The 13,097-nt window shown below is 42.8% G+C and overlaps 1 protein-coding gene across 4 annotated transcripts in view; it reads left to right on the top strand.

Moving 5' to 3' along the window:
- CCDC88C (coiled-coil and HOOK domain protein 88C) overlaps window positions 1-13,097 on the top strand; it is a 125,980-nt gene that overhangs the window by 57,248 nt on the left and 55,635 nt on the right. For all 4 annotated transcript variants that reach the window (XM_073349437.2, XM_073349436.2, XM_073349434.2 and 1 more), the window contains exon 5: window positions 11,183-11,241. In XM_073349437.2, the coding sequence (XP_073205538.2) occupies window positions 11,183-11,241 (59 nt within the window). The remainder of the gene's footprint in view (window positions 1-11,182; window positions 11,242-13,097) is intronic.

Raw genomic sequence — 13,097 nt, 5'->3', positions numbered from 1 at the left:
CTTTATCCTCCTTTTTGTTGTTGTCTCCTAATCTCCTTCCCCGCCTCCCCCGCACCAGTCCCACCATCTGTTTCTCACCCTCCCTCTCCTGAGAGACATTGGGGGTGTTCTGGGCCCGCAGCACAGAGAGAGGCTCCCAGAGTACAGGATTTTTTCCTAAAAGCCCAAAGGCCCTTTCCCACTGTTGAGAGCAGATGGCCTTTCTGCAAATCCTCAGGTCACTGGCTGCCTCACTGGCTCAGAGACCTAGCATAGGAACAGCTGCCCTGGAATTTTCAGCAAGGTGGAAAATGCTGTTGTGTTGAATTTAGAACCCTTCTCTTTGGTTGCTGGTTCAAGTCCACTCCAGGTCCGCCCTTGGTTGTCCCACGCAATATGAGTGGGTACATCTCAGTTCAGTTCCTAGTAGACATTATCCACATCACAACGTGGCACTCTTCTTGGCAATCTCAGCAGAGATCCCAAGGGCTGGATTGAGCTGGGCACTATCTTCTCAACAAAAATAGGACAGCACTGAAACACTTTGAGGCAGCCTAGGGACGCTTGCCTACGACTGCTCATGCTGTGCGTTTCCTATGGATGTAGGACTTCAGTCTCCAGTTTTATCAGCTTGGTGCCTTGTGGCTTCACCACCTCATTATGTTAATGCAAATCAGTCCTTTAAAAAGCACTGCAGGAGTGTGTGCTGTGGAGGAAGCATTATTAAATTGGGGATGAAGAATAATTGTTTTTATTCAGTGTATATTGTATCTTAAATGTACATGATACTGTACATAAGTCCCCGGTCTGTCACTGTGTTGTTTTAATCCCAAGTGTACATAGTACTGTACTGTTTTAGTTCCAGCCAGTAACTTGCTCTGTAACCTGGTACAAGCCGCTTAACTTTTCTGTGCCTCAGTTTCCCCATTGGTGAAGTGGGAGTGGCTCAAAGAATTGAACTAAATGTGGTTCTTTAAACTTTAATACATTATCTTTAAAACATTTGTGCAGCCTGCAGAGTAAAACTATTAATATACCTCATGACCTTCAGAGTGCTTCTAATGGGCTGTAGAAACCAGCTTTCGTTAGATGTGCATTACACATCCTCAGGCGTTAAAAATGTTAATCAAAAAACTCTGCTTTGGAACACTTCCCACAGCAAAGGGTTCTGTAAGCACTAGCCATTGTCTTCCTTTTGATTTCTCATTCCTTCCCCTAAATTCTGGCTTTGCTTTCACTACAAAAAAGAAAAAGAAAAGAAAAAAGGCAGGTGTTAACTGCAAGATAATTAAAGTGCTTTAAGAAAAGGAGTACTTGTGGCACCTTAGAGACTAACCAATTTATTAGAGCGTAAGCTTTCGTGAGCTACAGCTCACTTCATGAAGTGATGCTGATGAAGTGAGCTGTAGCTCACGAAAGCTTATGCTCTAATAAATTGGTTAGTCTCTAAGGTGCCACAAGTACTCCTTTTCTTTTTGCGAATACAGACTAACACGGCTGTTACTCTGTAAAGTGCTTTAGCTATTCTGCTGTGAAATCCCACAGCAGACAAGGCACTTTTAGTTTTTACCATGAGGGAAACGAAGCAAGGTCTAGCACTGACCTCACCTAGCTACTCCAAAGCAAAAACAAAAAGTGCCTTGCCGCCCTAGGATCTTACAGTGGGATTTCTATTCTGCTTTAGTTAGCCCACTGTCAAACAAACAAACAAATTGTTTTACAGTGAAGACTTAGCCAGACTGGATTAAGTAATATCTACACCTTTTGGGTTAATTGGTTATACACTTACTAGCTAAAATCAATCACATTATTTTTGGAAAACTTTGTTTCATTGAGGGCAATTACAGGTTCCATCACAATTATCCGAGTTAGTTATTCGCCTGGGTTGCCATACCAGTAGGCATACTGATAAATGTTAAACACAGATTTTTGATGAAGTATTGTACATGAGCTAATACTGTAAGCTGCAGTAAGTCTTGCAGGTAGTTAAGTATGTATTCGATGTTACTCTGTAGTGATTAGAGTGCAATGATCATAATTATAATCTCGATATTTATCACTTATTGTAGTCGTACCACTAACTAACAGTATTCATGGCATTCCCCAATCCTATCTTTACAACAGTGCAGTAGACAAAGTAATTTAATGGTGCCCTCTTTTCCTAGGACTATATGATAACTTCCTAATGCAGAAAAGCACTTAGTCACACTCCTTTGACATACTTGAGAGTGTTTTGAATGTAGATATGGCAGCTGTGGCTGATTATTCTCATCGGTCACGCCTGATTAATAGTGGAAGCAAGACTGTGTCGAGTGTCTTCCACTTACATCATGCACAAGCGGGCAGAGAGCTGAACATAGTTTTTAGTGATCACGGAATGAGGCATGAGTCACACCTGGTTTATTTAGGCATCACGTTGGATAGAACTCTCACATATCGCGACCATCGTACAAAGTCAGCAACTAAGGTCAAAATGCACAACAACCTGCTCGGAAAAGTAGCCAGAATGACATAAGGTGCCAACTCCCAAATGTTACACACTTCAGCCTGGGCACTGCGTTATTCAGTGGCGGAGTAATGCACTCCAGTATGGGCTCGCTCGTCTCACACAAGGATGATCGACATACAACTTCATTCTAACATGCGTATTATTTCAGGCACACTTAAATCTACTCTTCTGCCATGATTATTGGTTCTTTGCAATATTGCTCCACCAAGTGTTCTCAGAGAGGAAAGCTTGGCAAAGCTCATAATGAAATTGTGTGATATGCCACATCTTAGTCTCTAAGGTGCCACAAGTACTCCTTTTCTTTTTGCGGATACGGCTGCTACTCTGAAACCTGCCACATCTACTGTTAATTAAAGATTTGTTTAGTCCACCACATGGTCATCTGCCCTCCTGGCGCTTGTTGCGGATAAGTTTACCCGCTGAGGGATTTACAGTAGAGGACGTAGGGCAAGCTTCATGGTTTGCAGAGAAAGTGACAAATAATTATCTTGTCTTGGACCCCACTCAGTGTCAACCTGGGTTTGATTTACCACAAAGGCAATGGAGCCTTCTCAGCCAGTTTCGTATCAGACATGGAATTTGTGCTGCAGCAGAATTTCAGTGGCATTTTAAAGACAGTCCACTATGTCAGTGTGGGCAGCCACAAATTATGACACACTTTGTTGAGGACTGCAAAATTACTCAACTTCTTGGAGGTCTTCATGCCTTGAACATTGTTGATAAGAATGCTGTGGCTTGGCTTGACCTGATTGCATATGCCAAATAAATAATGCAGAAGCAAACAAGATTTCGAATTTAGATCCATGTTCTGCTCTTCCTGGAATGTAAACTGTTCATTTCAGAATTATCTTAGGATTGTCCTAGTAGATGTGTGAGATGTCTGGGCAATATCTGTAAAACTGCAGGAATTTTTCAATGACACATTTTTTTCATTGGAAAATACTAATATGTCAAAGCCAAAACCATGTCCATTTTGATTAAAGGTTTGTCAGGAAGGTTTCTCAGGCCCAGGATGGGAATTTCTGGTCAGAGAGAATAACCCCAAAAGAACCCCAGTGACTAAGCCATTCACTTGGAATGAGGGACACCAAGATTCAAGTTCCTGCTCAGAGTCTGCTCTGAAACTGATGTGGAATGATGCCAAAATCTCCTTTTTTTTTTTTTATTAAATGAAATTAGAATCATAGAATATCAGGGCTGGAAGGGACATCAGGAGGTTATCTAGTCCAACCCCCTGCTCAAAGCAGGACCAAACCCCAACTAAATCATCCCAGCCAGGGCTTTGTCAAGCCTGACCTTAAAAATATCTAAGGAAGGAGAAAAGGAGTACTTGTGGCACCTTAGAGACTAACCAATTTATTTGAGCATAAGCTTTCGTGAGCTACAGCTCACTTCATCGGACGCATACTGTGGAAAGTGTAGAAGATCTTTTATACACACAAAGCATGAAAAAATACCTTCCCCCACTCTCCTGCTGGCAATAGTGTCCAGTCCACACAAGAGATCCACTTCCTGGACACTACAGTGCTAATAAACGATGGTCACATAAACACCACCCTATACCGGAAACCTACTGACCGCTATTCCTACCTACATGCCTCCAGCTTTCACCCTGACCACACCACATGATCCATCGTCTACAGCCAAGCTCTGCGATACAACCGCATTTGCTCCAACCCCTCAGACAGAGACAAACACCTACAAGATCTCTATCAAGCATACTTACAACTACAATACCCACCTGCGGAAGTGAAGAAACAGATTGATAGAGCCAGAAGAGTTCCCAGAAGTCACCTACTACAGGACAGGCCTTAGAAAGAAAATAACAGAACGCCACTATCCGTCACCTTCAGCCCCCAAGTAAAACCCCTCCAACGCGTTATTAAGGATCTACAACCTATCCTGAAGGATGACCCAACACTCTCACAAATCCTGGGAGACAGGCCAGTCCTTGCCTACAGACAGCCCCCCAACCTGAAGCAAATACTCACCAGCAACCACATACCACACAACAGAACCACTAACCCAGGAACCTATCCTTGCAACAAAGCCCGTTGCCAACTGTGCCCACATATCTACTCAGGGGACACCATCACAGGGCCTAATAACATCAGCCACACTATCAGAGGCTCGTTCACCTGCACATCCACCAATGTGATATATGCCATCATGTGCCAGCAATGCCCCTCTGCTATGTACATTGGTCAAACTGGACAGTCTCTACGTAAAAGAATAAATGGACACAAATCAGATGTCAAGAATTATAACATTCATAAACCAGTCGGAGAACACTTCAATCTCTCTGGTCACGTGATTACAGACATGAAAGTTGCGATATAACAACAAAAAAACTTCAAAACCAGACTCCAGCGAGAGACTGTTGAATTGGAATTCATTTTCAAATTGGATACAATTAACTTGGGCTTGAATAGAGACTGGGAGTGGCTAAGTCATTATGCAAGGTAACCTATTACCCCTTGTTTTTTCCTAACCCCCCCACCCCCCTCAGACGTTCTTGTTAAACCCTGGATTTGAGCTGGAAATGGCCCACCTTGATTATCATACACATTGTAAGGAGAGTGATCACTTTAGATAAGCTATTGCCAGTAGGAGAGTGGGGTGGGGGAGGTATATTTTTTCATGCTTTCTGTGTATAAAAGATCTCTACACTTTCCACAGTATGCATCCGATGAAGTGAGCTGTAGCTAACGAAAGCTTATGCTCAAATAAATTGGTTAGTCTCTAAGGTGCCACAAGTACTCCTTTTCTTTTTGCGAATACAGACTGTTACTCTGAAACCTAAGGAAGGAGATTCCACCACCTCCCTAGGTAACGCATTCCAGTGCTTCACCACCCTCCTAGTGAAAAAGTTTTTCCCAATATCCAACCTAAACCTCCCCCACTGCAACTTGAGACCATTACTCCTTGTTCTGTCATCTGCTACCACTGAGAACAGTCTAGATCCATCCTCTTTGGAACCCACTTTCAGGTCGTTGAAAGCAGCTATCAAATTCCCCCTCATTCTTCTCTTCCGCAGACTAAACAATCCCAGTTCCCTTAGCCTCTACGCATAAATCATGTGTTCCAGTCCCCTAATAATTTTTGTTGCCCTCCGCTTTACGCTTTCCAATTTTTCCACATCCTTCTTGTAGTGTGGGGCCCAAAACTGGACACAGTCCTCCAGATGAGGCCTCACCAATGTCGAATAGAAGGGAACGATCACGTCCCTCAATCTGCTGGCAATGCCCCTACTTATACAGCCCAAAATGCTGTTAGCCTTCTTGGCAACAAGGGCACACTGTTGACTCATATCCAGCGTCCACTGTAATTCCTAAGTCCTTTCCTGCAGAACTGCTGCCTAGCCATTCTGTCCCTAGTCTGTAGCGGTGCATGGGATTCTTCCGTCCTAAGTGCAGGACTCTGCACTTGTCCTTGTTGAACCTCATCAGATTTCTTTTGGCCCAATCCTCTAATTTGTCTAGGTCCCCCTATATCCATCCCTACCCTGCAGCATATCTACCTCTCCTCCCAGTTTAGTGTCATCTGCAAACTTGCTGAGGGTGCAATCCATGCCATCCTCCAGATCATTTATGAAGATATTGAACAAAACCGGCCCGAGGACCGACCCTTGGGACACTCCACTTGATACCGGCTGCCAACTAGACATGGAGCCATTGATCACTACCCATTGAGCCTGACAATCTAGCTATCTTTCTATCCACCTTATAGTGCATTCATCCAGCCCATACTTCTTTAACTTGCTGGCAAGAATACTGTGGGAGACAGTGTCAAAAGCTTTGCTAAAGTCAAGGAACACGTTCACTGCTTTCCCCTCATCCACAGAGCCAGTTATCTCATCAGAGAAGGCAATTAAATTAGTCAGGCATGACTTGCTCTTGGTGAATCCATGCCGACTGTTCCTGGTCACTTTCCTCTCCTCTCAGTGCTTCAGAATTGATTCCTTGAGGACCTGCTCCATGATTTTTCCAGGGACTAAGGTGAGGCTGACTGGCCTGTAGTTCCCAGGATTCTCCTCCTTCCCTTTTTTAAAGATGGGTACTACATTAGTAGTCATCCGGGACCTCCCCTAATCGCCATGAGTTTTCAAAGATAATGGCCAATGGCTCTGCAGTCACATCCGCCAACTCCTTTAGCACTCTCGGATGCAGCGCATCCTGCCCCATGGACTTGTGCTCGTCCAGCTTTTCTAAATAGTTCCGAACCACTTCTTTGTCCACAGAGGGCTGGTCACCTCCTCCCCATGCTGTGCTGCTCAGTGCAGTAGTCTGGGAGCTGACCTCATTCATGAAGACAGAGGCAAAAAAAGCATTGAGTACATTAAGCTTTTTCCACATCCTCTGTCACTAGGTTGCCTCCCTCATTCAGTAAGGAGCCCACGCTTTCCTTGACTTTCTTCTTGTTGCTAACATACCTGAAGAAACCCTTCTTGTTACTCTTAACTGTTACTCTTAACATCTCTTGCTAGCTGCAACTCCAGGTGTGATTTGGCCTTCGTGATTTCACTCCTGCATGCCCGCGCAATATTTTTATACTCCTCTCTGGTCATTTGTCCAATCTTCCACTTCTTGTAAGCTTCTTTTTTGTGCTTAAGATCAGCAAGGATTTCACTGTTAAGCCAAGCTGATCGCCTGCCATATTTACTATTCTTTCGACACTTCGGGATGGTTTGTCCCTGGAACTTCAATAAGGATTCTTTAAAATACAGCCAGCTCTCCTGGACTCCTTTCCCCCTCATGTTATTCTCCCAGGGGATCCTGCCCATCAGTTCCCTGAGGGAGTCAAAGTCTGCTTTTCTGAAGTCCAGGGTCTGTATTCTGCTGCTTTCCTTTCTTCCTTGTGTCAGGATCCTGAACTCGACCATCTCATGGTCACTGCCTCCCAGGTTCCCATCCACTATTGTTTCCCCTTCTAATTCTTCCCAGTTTGTGAGCAGCAGGTCAAGAAGAGCTCTGCCCCTAGTTGGTTCCTCCAGCACTTGCACCAGGAAATTGTCCCCTACACTTTCCAAAAACTTCCTGGATAGTCTGTGCACCGCTGTATTGCTCTCCCAGCAGATATCAGGGTGATTGAAGTCTCCCATGAGAAACAGGGCCTGCGATCTAGTAACTTCTGTTAGTTGCCAGAAGAAAGCCTTGTCCACCTCATCCCCCTGGTCCGGTGGTCTATCACAGACTCCCACCACGACATCACCCTTGTTGCTCACACTTCTAAACTTAATCCAGAGACTCTCAGGTTTTTCTGAAGTTTCATACCGGAGCTCTGAGCAGCCATACTGCTCTCTTACATACAGTGCAACTCCCCCACCTTTTCTGCCCTGCCTGTCCTTCCTGAACAGTTTATATCCATCCATGACAGTACTCCAGTCATGTGAGTTATCCCACCAAGTCTCCGTTATTCCAATCATGACATAATTCCTTGACTGTGCCAGGACTTCCAGTTCTCCCTGCTTGTTTCCCAGGCTTCTTGCATTTGTGTATAGGTACTTGAGATAACTCGCTGATCGTCCCTCTTTGTCCGTATGAGGCAGGAGCTCTCCCCTCTCGCACTCTCCTGCTCTTGCTTCCTCCCGGTATCCCACTTCCCCACTTACCTCAGGGCTTTGGTCCCCTTCCCCCGGTGAACCTATTTTAAAGCCCTCCTCACTAGGTTAGCCAGCCTGCTTGCGAAGATGTCGTCTCTGCCTAGCAATCCTTCTTCTTGAAACACCATCCCATGGTCAAAGAATCCAAAGCCTTCTCTCCGACACCACCTGCGTAGCCATTCGTTGACTTCCACAATTCGATGGTCTCTATCCAGGCCTTTTCCTTCCAAGGGGAGGATGGACGAGAACACCACTTGCATCTCAAGCTCCTTTATCCTTCTTCCCAGAGCCACGTAGTCCGCAGTGATCCGCTCAAGGTTATTCTTGGCAGTATCATTGGTGCCCACGTGGAGAAGCAGGAAGGGGTAGCGATCCGAGGGCTTGATGTGTCTCGGCAGTCTCTCCGTCACATCTTGAATCCTAGCTCCTGGCAAGCAGCAGACTTCTCTGTTTTCCCTGTCAGAGCGGTAGATAGATGACTCAGTCCCCCTGAGGAGAGAGTCCCCGACCAATACCTCCCAAACAATTCTTGTTTTCTAGCCAGTGCTAAATATCTGCTTAGGGCAATAGTGACTGACTGGACCAAATAGTTATCAGACACTGGCTTCAAAATGCATGCGGCCCCATTCGTGTAAAGGGAGTATTTTGTAAACACAGGGAGAAAGTTCACTTTACACCTATACAGGATCAGCTGATTCACCTGAGACAGCACTTGCTATATAGTAAGATTCAGCAGCATTTGATGGGAGGATGGAGAAAGGTGCTATGGATTAAGGTTCATCAACTTTAAAAGCATGTCTATGAATCGTTTATGTTCCTGTTCTTAAAACACCTAATAACCAGTCCTCCTGTACAGTCAGTCAGTTTTACATAGGGTCTTCCATGGTGCAACAGGAGACACAGAAAAAAATTTTAATTAAGAAAATTTGATTGTAAAGCCACAAAAATTGGCAAGTGTACTTAGAAGCAGAAATATTGCCTGAAACTACTTTTAACTCAGTTCTTTTTTGTTATTGACTACATTTCAAGTCAATTGTATCCCTCAGAATAATGTAGCATTATTTTATTTGTGCAAAACTGTGGATTCTATAGGTACACAAAAATTCAGTTGCACTAAAGAGAGTGAGCCATGAATACTGTAACACTGTGTGTTTATGTAGGAAGGATGTTAACCCTTTTTGAAAAATAGGGTTTAAATAGCCTGAAGGGAAATAAAAATATACCTGTAAGATAGCCTGGGATCTGCAGGGTTTACAACTGTATGTTCTCCTAGAAGACTAGAGCTCTACTTATGGAGCCCTAATGATACATCAGATCCTATATAAATCAGGCACTGAGAATTTGTATGAAGCACTCTTGAAAAATTATTTATTTCTTTTAAAATTGATTCTTATAAAATTGTTGGTTTTTCTTTAAACAGACAAAGCATTCTGTCCTCAGGTTGTCCTGGAAAACTTTAGCTAAAAAAAATGGTTTAGACACTTTGGGACTTTTTTATTAAAAGAAAATAGGGAGGCAAAAAAAAAAAAAGGCAAAATAATTATTTCACTAGAGCTCTTCCCCTATTTTAACAGTAACATTGGTTGGTCTGCATTGCAAGATTCTCAGGTTGAAACTCCACCCCTTTGCTAATTTAGGTCAAAAAGAAAAGGAGTACTTGTGGCACCTTAGAGACTAACCAATTTATTAGAGCATAAGCTTTCGTGAGCTCACGAAAGCTTATGCTCTAATAAATTGGTTAGTCTCTAAGGTGCCACAAGTACTCCTTTTCTTTTTGCGAATACAGACTAACACGGCTGTTACTCTGAAACCTGTAATTTAGGTCAGTGTGCCTTCTTTGTTAATCTGAAATGCTGGGTTAGCATAATTGATTAATCAATTTCACTCCCGTTCTCTACTGTCAGTCCTGCAGATGCATGTAATTTACTGCACAGCACAGCCTTACAAGGACATGGTGCATGTTGGTGTGTTAATACAGTTGCACACAAAAACTTTTCAGTGAACAGAGGGAATTTCCTTCCTCGGCTTGTATATAGATATGAACAATTGAACATGCAAGTAGAGAGGTGCAGAATGTGAAAATGTTTATCTCACGATTATACAGTGTGTGAAGAGTGCATACATTGACAGATGGGTAAGGGAGAGAAAAGTGTGCATTGTGTATTTTTTCGCCATGGTGTGTATATCAGGTGTTTGCTGAATGTTTCATTTTGAATCTAACTTGCCTCCAGTTTTTTACCAGCTGCACATGCAATTTTAATTATGCCTCAACTTTTTGTTCTTCTAATTTCCTCATCCCTTATCTTTACTATATATAACTTTATTTGCTCCCCAATGAGGAGGTAATAGCCATATTTTAATTTTGCTGAAACAAGATCTGAACTTGGCAATAAGCCAGAGCAATTTCCCTTCCCTAGCACTTTTTCTTCACCTAAGAATGAGAATGATACTTGCTGGGTTCTTGGTCACAGCAAGATTCCCTGCAATAGCAACCCACTTATGCCCCTTCTCCCCCGACGGATCCACGAGCATATGGTCACTGAATATTCTCTGTTCTACCCAGCCCCTCCCCTTTTTTTTTCCTTAGCACATGGAGCATTCACTTCAAAGTGTGTACACTTGAATGCAGAACAGAGACAAAGCTCATTGCTGAAGCATACCACTGTTCGATAGACAATGAATTAAGTACGCACTAGTATTCTTCAGCATTCTGATTTTAACTTTGGGGAAAGCTGTGTGGTGATTACTTTTATAATGTGTAATTTGGGTTGTATGGGGGGGGTTCCTTTAAAAACAATCCCTCCCCCACTCCTGCTTTTTATTTTTTCTTCATCAGAAGTAAGGGATTAAGCATGGTGCCTGTACAGGCAAATGCATAAGTGCTTTGCTGGATCTGTTAAATTTAATATATAACAACCATTTTGCTACATTGAAATCATGTTAAACATATCTAGACGTGTGTATATATGCAAGCACTCAATTACTCCAACCCGACAGGGCTTTGCTCTATGTTTTGAGATCACTTTATGCAAATATTTTTTGTAACTCATGTTGTGCATGTGGACTGATTTGCCTCTTTTCTTTCAATGTAGGTAAAAGTATGGATGAAATTAAGAAGATGCTGTTGTTGGTGTTGGGCTGTGCTGTACAGGTGAACATGACTTATGGAATTACAAAATATTTTAATACGTCGTTTGAATCTGATTTTGGTGCTTGAACTAAACGTACCAATCAATGATCGAGGTCCCATTATGCTAAGTGCTGTATGAACAAATTCCCTGCCCCAGATAGTTTGTGGTCTAGAACTGTAAGACACAATAGATGGATGAAACAGAAACAGAAAGGAGATGGGAGAAAAATGAGCACATTTTACATAATAAGTTATAGCCTCAGCTTGCCACCTGCCTTGCCAGTGTTTGAACCAGTGCTTTGATACATGCTGTCACAATTAGGCAATCCAAATCATTGGCACCCAGTAATTCCTGCAGGAGAGAACGTGAGTTTGAACAATCTCCTGAGTCTAAGGACTGTTGCGGGGGAGAAGGAGTTGGTTTGGTTTTGTTCCGGGGTTGGTTTTTGTTGTTACAGTACATAGGAATATAGTGGAGTACATGAGTGCAAAGAGAATAGATCAACCAACAGCTAATCACTGTCTTCTTAGGAATACTACTCACCTGCACCCTTTTTTTAAAAATATGTGTAGACAGAAAGTCCTAAATAAATAGGAACTTTGTTTGATCACGTGAGGGTTTTTATGCTGTGTTGTTAAACCAAATGGACAGTTGATACATACGGTAAATTCCCCTGAAACACATGACAGTTAACCAAATAAAGGAATCACTGTCCTGCCCACCAAAGCTCTGTGTTTGGAATTCCACTGTAAACTGTTGTAACAGACAATAGGAATGTTGCGGGCCAGTCTTTGCTTATAATTGACCTTGTTTGTGTGTCTGTCTAATGTTCTTGTCATGCCTTAGGACACTCTCCCTGCCCAGCTATGTCAAGTCAATTATGTCAGAGCAGTGCTCTCTTCATGTGGCTGTTCGGAACTTTATACTTACTAACACATTTTAACACAAAGAATAAAAGGTCTGATTCGGCAAGGGGCTGAAGAGTCTCAGTTCCTGTTTAAGGACTTGAACCTCCTCCCACTGAAGTGAATGGCTGTACTCAGAATTGGGCCAAAATCAGCACTGTATATCATGGAATCAACAGAAACCAGACTGTGGAAATGTTCAACTTCTCTGTTACTTCTGTCTAGAGATTCTGCCAACTTGAGGTCCCAAATTTGCACCGAGTGTCATGGTGTGGAGTGGTTTTTTGTTTTTTTAAGATTTACAAAACTAATTTGATAAAAATAGAGTGGCGAAGCTATGAAGTTAAAGTTATTTTTCATTAAATATTCCCCCTGTGGTATTTTACATACAAAGCACAAATTTCATTAGTGCCCAGGAACCAAAAACTGAAGTTGAAGTGAGCAGAAGCAAAAGCAGAACCAACTGATCTGTTGTCATTGCCCAAAATGAGCAAAATGCAAAAAGTAAACAAACGGTTTAAATCATGTAAAGTAAAGTTTGGGCCAGATCTTCAGCTGGTATATATTGGTGTAGCTCCTTCGAAATCAGTGGAGCTTTGCTGATTTACACCAGCAAAGGATTGGATTGTGGATCCAATCCTTGATTTTTAGTTTTCAGGAGAGTGGGAGGTTGGATTTTGGTTGGGTTGCTTTTTTTTTACATTTAACTTAGCCTGAAGTTTAAAAGCTTTTGGCAGGACTCAGTCACCCTTACTTGGGCCACACGTTCATTGACTCACCAGTTAGTTCAGTCACCTCAAGGAGCATTGGAATAGTGCAATAAAGCACTAGCTACTCAATGTGAGTAAGCCTGATGGAGTCTGGCCCTTAGTGTTGCAAGTGTCTTTTTAGCTGTGCAGAGACGTTCAAAGAAAATAACACCATGGTAGAGTTTTGATCCATAGCTGTTTTCAAGTGATGTGTGTATTTAT

This window comes from Lepidochelys kempii, chromosome 6 (genome assembly GCF_965140285.1).
Source record: "Lepidochelys kempii isolate rLepKem1 chromosome 6, rLepKem1.hap1, whole genome shotgun sequence".
Taxonomy (NCBI): Eukaryota; Metazoa; Chordata; order Testudines; family Cheloniidae; genus Lepidochelys; species Lepidochelys kempii.
The sequence above is the reverse complement of the archived record's forward strand: the minus strand, read 5'-3'. Positions and strand labels throughout refer to the sequence as shown.